Below are 6,868 nucleotides of genomic sequence, written 5' to 3'. Positions count from 1 at the left end.
TGTTTAATTAATCTCTATACCCAACACGGGGCTCGAACTCATGACCCTGAGATTAAGAGTCACACACCCCTCCAACTGAGCCAGCCAGGCACCCACAAATAGTCTTAAGATTGAATATCTGTGGGGGCACCTGGGTGGCTCAGTCGGTTAAGCACCTGACCTCGGCTCAGGTCATGATCTCACGGTCCGTGGGTTTGACCCCCGTCGGGCTCTGTGCTGACAGCTCAGGGCCTGGATCCCGTTTCAGATTCTGTGTCTCCCTCTCTCTCTTCCCCTTCCCTACTCGCACTCTTTCTCAAAAATAAATAAATGTCAAAAAAAGATTGAATGCATCTTCTCTTTGGGTTTTCTTAGAATAAATCAGCGATCTACAATTCTATCACTATTATTGCTGAGTCTTGAGAATTGGTGGCTTTAATGTATTCATTCAGCACATTTTATAAAAGGAATGTGTTTTTTTTACCCCCTGGAGTAGAGACAGGTAGGGAACACGAGCGAGCCCGGACTGATGAGGTCTAGGGCCAGGATCCCCCCGGCCGGTGAGGGTGTCCGCACTTCTACACAGCCCTGAGCAGTGACCAGGAGCGGAATCAAGCCATGAGTGGTGATGATCCTGAGGAAAATGTCTCCCGTATTGAACAAAACTTCTGCAACACCTGTGAGAGCATTGTGATCAACCTCATGGTCCCCTTAAAGAGCTAGTCAGGGACAAGGTCACAACCAGATGGGAACTCCCCACCTCCAGGCTTCCTGTGCTCCCCACTCTGCGGGCCGTCCAGGCTCCGGCTGCAGAGTGTGTCCACACTGTTCCATGGAACAGCTCCCGTCACCTCGACTACGCAGCCACACCTCACCGTGTCCTTGGCTCTCGGGGCCATCCACGTCCCACAACCCTTCCCTGACCACCACCCCAAGTTCTTGCTGGTCTACATCCTCAGTTTCCCTCCTCAGAATCATATTTGTTGATGACACGCATAGTTATGTGTATTGAGCAGCTCCGAGAGGCTAGCATGAAAGCAGCAATCGCAGGGTTAACACGACTAATCACAGCTCTTGCCTAACAAGTGCAGCTGCAACTATTTACCCAGACCTTTTGCATTTGCCTTTTCCTTCCCCGACTCGACTCTCCTCCTTTGGGAGGAGGATTTGAGGCTTCCCCCCTCCCCCCGTGTCCTCGTCTTTCCTTGCTGCACACTCGATATCTCAGTGATTGTCTTTTTTTTTTTTCTTTAAAGTTTATTTATTTATTTATTCATTTTTTGACACAGAGAGGGAGAGAATCCCAAGCAGGCCCCACACGGTCAGCACAGAGCCCAGTGTGGGGCTCACAGACCGTGAGATCATGGCCTGAGCCAAAATCAAGAGTTGGACGCTTAACCGACTGAGCCACCCAGGCACCCTGGAACAGTTCTTGAGACTCTTAACAGTGAGACCCGTCAGAGATTTCGAATTCACAGAAGTCCCGGATGTGATCTGGAATCTCAAGGTAACCAAGCTGTAGCACATGTTTACATTTAATGCCATCCAGAAGGGCTGCTGTGACCTGACTGGAGAGGTAGGAGTGTGCTTCTTTTTTTAAATTTTTTTTTTTTTTTCAACGTTTTTTATTTATTTTTGGGACAGAGAGAGACAGAGCATGAACGGGGGAGGGGCAGAGAGAGAGGGAGACACAGAATCGGAAACAGGCTCTGAGCCATTACGCGGGGCTCGAACTCACGGACCGCGAGATCGTGACCTGGCTGAAGTCGGACGCTTAACCGACTGCGCCACCCAGGCGCCCCAGGAGTGTGCTTCTTAAAAGCTCTGAAATACAAGGAACTGGCAGGTATGGAATCACTGGCCACCATGCTCATGGCTCCCGAAGTTGACTCTGCCACTTCTCAGGAGCACCACAAGGTGGCAGGAGTAGTTTACAAAAGCGGCGGCTCCCTTTCCCCGGCCCCAGGCGCAAACTGAACAATCCTTTATTAGAAGGGACAAATCAGTCCTCTGGGGTTAAGTGTGAACATAGAAATGGCATCTACGTAATTAACAAAGGCTAACTAGAGGAGCCGCATGACCCAGAATTCTAACTGAATGTGCACAGAACCCAGAATAATGGAGTAACGTATTGGAGAGAACTGATATGCATTGATTCACTAGGTAATTACATCTGCTTTCATTGTTGAGAAGGTGCCCTTCACCCAGTTTCATTTTTGCAGAAATGAAAACACTTTGGGTTCCCCCCCCCCCACTCTACATTTAAAAATGAAAAGATATCTCTGGCCTTTTCTTGACTGGTCAATTGGCTGTCCATTAGCTTTCTGTAAAACAATAAGTGAAGAAAATCTGTACGTTTGTCCCCAGTTGTGATCTTGCAAGTTCAAGGCAAATTGCCATGTTCGACATGCGGGATTCATCATGTCTGCCGTTACCTCACCGACGGGCACATATCTTTCCCAGATGTGCGAAATAAAAGGCCTATGAAGTTACGAGGAGAGCAGAAACAGTATTAATGCTCTCAACATCCTGCTGCAGCCAGGTAGGTGGGGGTGGTGGTAGACGGGGGCAAGGATGCTTCTAGGTCTGGTTAATCCCAATACGTGACCTAATGAACAAACTCCGTAGAGTGGCCCAAAGTGGAAGGGCGAACGGGTGAGGGCTTTCTTTAGGGAAAAAGATCTGGAGATTGAGAGAGGTCATGGTTAGCCTAAGATCTGAGGATAATTTAATGTTTATTTATTTTTGAGAGAGAGAGAGAGAGAGAGAGAGAGAGAGAGAGAGAGAGACAAAGTGTGAGGGCACAGAGAGGGGGAGACACAGAATCTGAAGCAGGATCCAGGCTCTGAGCTGATAGCACAGAGCCTGACGTGGGACCCGAACCCATGAACTGTGAGATCGTGACCTAAGCCGAAGTCGGATGCTAAACCAACTGAGTCCCCCAGGCGCCCCCTGAGGATTATTTAAGACATCAGGATTTGAAGTCAGCTCTCCAAGTTCTGCCTAGAAGTGCAGTCTGGGGCTTGCATCAGGCCGTACGTTTAAAAACATAAAGTTCAAGGCAAATGGAAGATAAAAATCCACACTTCTTTGTTCCCTCCCCCCCCCCCCCCATTTTTACAAGACTCTCCTCTTAATGACCTTGGATCAGGGAGCAGTATGTTATCAATTTGCACTTAGAACTGTTCCAGTCTTTCATGCACTAATTTTATATCTGGGAATCCATTCTAAGGAACTATCCCTAAATACAGAGAGAAATACTAATATGGAAAAAGATGGCATTTAAAACGTGGCATAAAAAACGTGGCATTTAAATGAAAAATTTGGGGGAAAACTTTTAAATTGAGTAGTGACAGAAAATAATAAAATTTAATGATACGTCTACACAATCGGTTATTCAGCTGTCACGAAAATGATGTGCGTGAAGACTAGGCAGAATAAAAAGTTGCTCATGTAATTAAGAGAACAAAGAAGAAAATAAGGTAGTTTGCACAGTTGTGACAGCACGTTTACCTTTTGTGTCGGAAATCGACTGTAAAGGAAAAAGGTGCCAAAGTATTGAGAGTACTTGCTTCAACAGTGATTCCGAAGGTAAATTTGCCTCCCCTTTACTTTTCCGTAGTCTCCAATTTTTCTTTAGGTGTTATCATATGATGGAATATACACACTTACGGAAGCTTTCACTTTGGATTTAAAATAATTTCACTGTGCGTCCATCTCAAAATTCTGTCCAAATGGTCTCCTTCCTACGCAGCTTGGCCTCCCTGACTTGGAACCAACACCTTGCAGCCCAGTCTTCAGTGGCTTGGTGTTCTGTTTCCCACGAAGGGAACTGGACCCCAGTCTCTGCTGGAGACTTCTCAGATGGCTGGGGTCGTTGCGGGAGCCAGTCGGAGTTGAAGGAGGAATGAGCAAGACACAGTCCAGGTGCCCTGGCTCATGGTCATCACGCTATGGCTTTGACAGAATGTTTGATTATTGATGTTGACCGAGACTGTAAGTTCAAATATTTTATAGAACAATGGCAACCACTGGTTGAGTGAAACTGGGTGTACAGTTTCCAAAAACAAAGGGGAAGAAGAAGTAAAATAGATACGAGTGATAGAAGCAACTATTTGAAGGGGGGGGAAAGAAACCCGGATAACAAGCCATAAACTGACAAAACCGAGACCAAATATATCCTTTTCATAATGAATGTGAATGCTTGAAATCTTTCTAACAAAAGGCAAAGACTTATTTTGGCCCAGAAGCAAAATTAAATTTTATTGGTTTTTTTTTTTTTTTTTTTGTATTGCCATTCTTTTAATGATGTTTCAGAAAAAAGAAAATGCCACAGAGTTAGAGGGGTTTTTATCTAGTAGAGGGCACAAGAGACATTTCTCCACGGAAAATATTTTTACAGCCCCCAAAGAGATTCCTTACAAATATTTGCAAAGTTCACTCCTATAGGACTCATGTAGTTTTTGTATTTGATATGCCAGTTTTCAGGGATGGAAAATTAAAACAAAGCTTTTTTATTAGAAAGACAATAGTACGTAATTTAGCCCTTGCCACAGGTATTTGATAAGTGAGCAGAGATATTTTTATTCCCAGGTAATTGTCACATACAGTCTCTCTTTATTCTCTCTACTTCTGCTTCGTTCTCTTTGCGCCACTCCGGCACGCTTATCTCCCGGGTCCTCCCTGTGCGGTTTTCCTCCTCTGTAGACATCTGTGCCGTGGCTTCTGGGGCCATTTCTTCCATCCTGCTCTTCACTGGGACTTCGCTGTGGCCGTTTTCTTATTTCTCTTTGCTGGTAACTACCGTGACTTCTGCTCGGGCTTCTCCTACCCCTCCCGTCCCTGCTCTGACTTCTGCTGCTCCTCGCGTTTCTTGCAGATCTTCTCTTCTCTGGGCTCTGGTTATGGCTTCTGGACTTTCTGTCGGAATCAGCATGGCTCCATTTGCTATTCTGTCTAGAACTCTCTTGTTTTAAAAACCTAGGCTTTTCCTTGGCTTTGTCCTTGTTATGGTGACTGCTAGAAAGTTCTCCATAAAGTTTTCTCTTCTTAGACTTGTCCTTCTCTTCGGAATCACTGTTGCTATTCCCCGAACATTTACTTTTCTTTCTTTTCTTCTTTTGTATTTTCCTTTCTTTGCTGTCACTCTCACTGCTGCTTTCTGAAGTCTCACTGGAGGAGGAGGAGGAGGAGGAGGAGGAGGAGGAGGAGGAGGAGGAGGAGGAAGAGGAGGAGGAGGAAGAGAGGAGGAGGAGGGGGATTTATTTTTATGTTTTCTGTGTTTACTTCTGCTTTTCTGAAGTTTTTTCTTTTTTCTGTCTTTTTTCTTTTTCTTTTTTTTCTTCTCAAGTCGATCCAATTTCCTGAGAAGTTTCTGTTTTTGTTTGGTTGTTAGTGATTTTAAAAATTCGACTTCTGGGGGCGCCTGGGTGGCTCAGTCGGTTAAGCGGCCGACTTCGGCTCAGGTCATGATCTCGCGGTCCGTGAGTTCGAGCCCCGCGTCGGGCTCTGTGCGGACAGCTCAGAGCCTGGAGCCTGTTTCAGATTCTGTGTCTCCCTCTCTCTGACCCTCTCCCGTTCATGCTTTGTCTCTCTCTGTCTCAAAAATAAATAAACGTTAAAAAAAAAAATTCGACTTCTGGATCTTCTTCACCCTCACTTGCAACATATTCCTGTGATGGATCATTTGCGGTCAAGTTTCTCCCCAGTACATTTCGTTTCAGTGCAAACCCACTGTTTCTCATCTCCGCTATTAGCTCCAAGGGGTGCATCGATGGCCCTGAGCCATCAGTGGGAACTGAACTTGCATTTATTCCAGAAAGATCAAACAAAGGACATTCTCGATCTGTGTTGACATGACCCCATTTGTGACATTTAATGCACCTCACATTTCGAACCTGAATACCAAAGGGCTGATCTCTGATGTTCATGTCATCTTTGGCATATTTTTCCCCTGGAGCTCCTTTCTGCCATTCAAATTTGTATTCAGTCTCTCCTTCTGTTTCTTCTTTCTCTTTGTTTTCTTTTTTAGCTCTTGGTGGGGCCTCATACATGAAATTAAGGCCATTCTTTACATGCTCATCTCCCATAAGCAACCTATTGTCATATGATTCTTGTTCTTTAAGATATTGTTGCATTAATTCTTCTTGTTTCTTCTTATCATATGATATTTTCTGCTCTGCCATGCATACTTTCTTGATACCGGATTTGGAGGCGGGATGAAAGTCCTTCTTGCACATGAAATTGGCAAAAGACTTCCCCATCTTGAAGCCTAAGCTGGGGCCGGCGGCCACTGGAACTGTGAACAACGTAAACAAATACTGCCGCCTAACCGGAACTCTAAATTTTATTGTTTATAAGAACACATGCCCGGGGCACCTGGGTGGCTCAGTCGGTTAAGCGACCAACTTTGGCTCAGGTCACGATCTCGCGGTTCGTGGGTTCGAGTTCCACGTCAGGCTGTGAGCTGACAGCTCAGGGCCTGGAACTGGCTTTGGATTCTGTGTCTCTCTCTCTCTCTGCCCCTCCCCTGCTCTCATTCTCTCTCTCTCTCTCTCTCTCTCTTTCTCAAAAATAAATAAAAGCATTAAAAAGAGAACACATTCTTGAAACAGGCTGAAAGGTCAAAGGACCCATACTTGAAAGGTGTTAAGAGAGTAGGTCTTAAATGTTCTCACCTTTAAAAAAAAAAAAAAAGATAATTATATGAGGTGATGGAAGTGTTTACTAATGTCATTGTGGTGATCATTTCATAATATATACACATACCAAATAATCACATTGTATGTCTTACATATACACAATGTCATAGATCAATTATACCTTAATAAAGCTGGGAAAAAAAGAGGACAAAAAGAGGACCAGTTAAAACATACGAAACACGTATAAA

The 6,868-nt window shown here is 44.9% G+C and overlaps 1 protein-coding gene across 1 annotated transcript; it reads right to left on the bottom strand.

Moving 5' to 3' along the window:
- Window positions 1–4,259: 4,259 nt before the first annotated feature.
- Window positions 4,260–6,312, bottom strand: LOC131515943 (corepressor interacting with RBPJ 1-like). Its single transcript, XM_058736416.1, has 3 exons — window positions 5,616–6,312; window positions 5,240–5,404; window positions 4,260–5,204 (listed from the first exon to the last, which is right to left on the bottom strand). The coding sequence occupies exons 1-3, from the start codon at window positions 6,240–6,242 to the stop codon at window positions 4,563–4,565; spliced, it is 1,434 nt and encodes a 477-aa protein (XP_058592399.1). The 5' UTR covers window positions 6,243–6,312; the 3' UTR covers window positions 4,260–4,562.
- Window positions 6,313–6,868: the final 556 nt, after the last annotated feature.

The sequence above is a fragment of the Neofelis nebulosa genome, chromosome 7 (assembly GCF_028018385.1).
Source record: "Neofelis nebulosa isolate mNeoNeb1 chromosome 7, mNeoNeb1.pri, whole genome shotgun sequence".
In the NCBI taxonomy this organism is placed as follows: domain Eukaryota; kingdom Metazoa; phylum Chordata; class Mammalia; order Carnivora; family Felidae; genus Neofelis; species Neofelis nebulosa.
The sequence above is the reverse complement of the archived record's forward strand: the minus strand, read 5'-3'. Positions and strand labels throughout refer to the sequence as shown.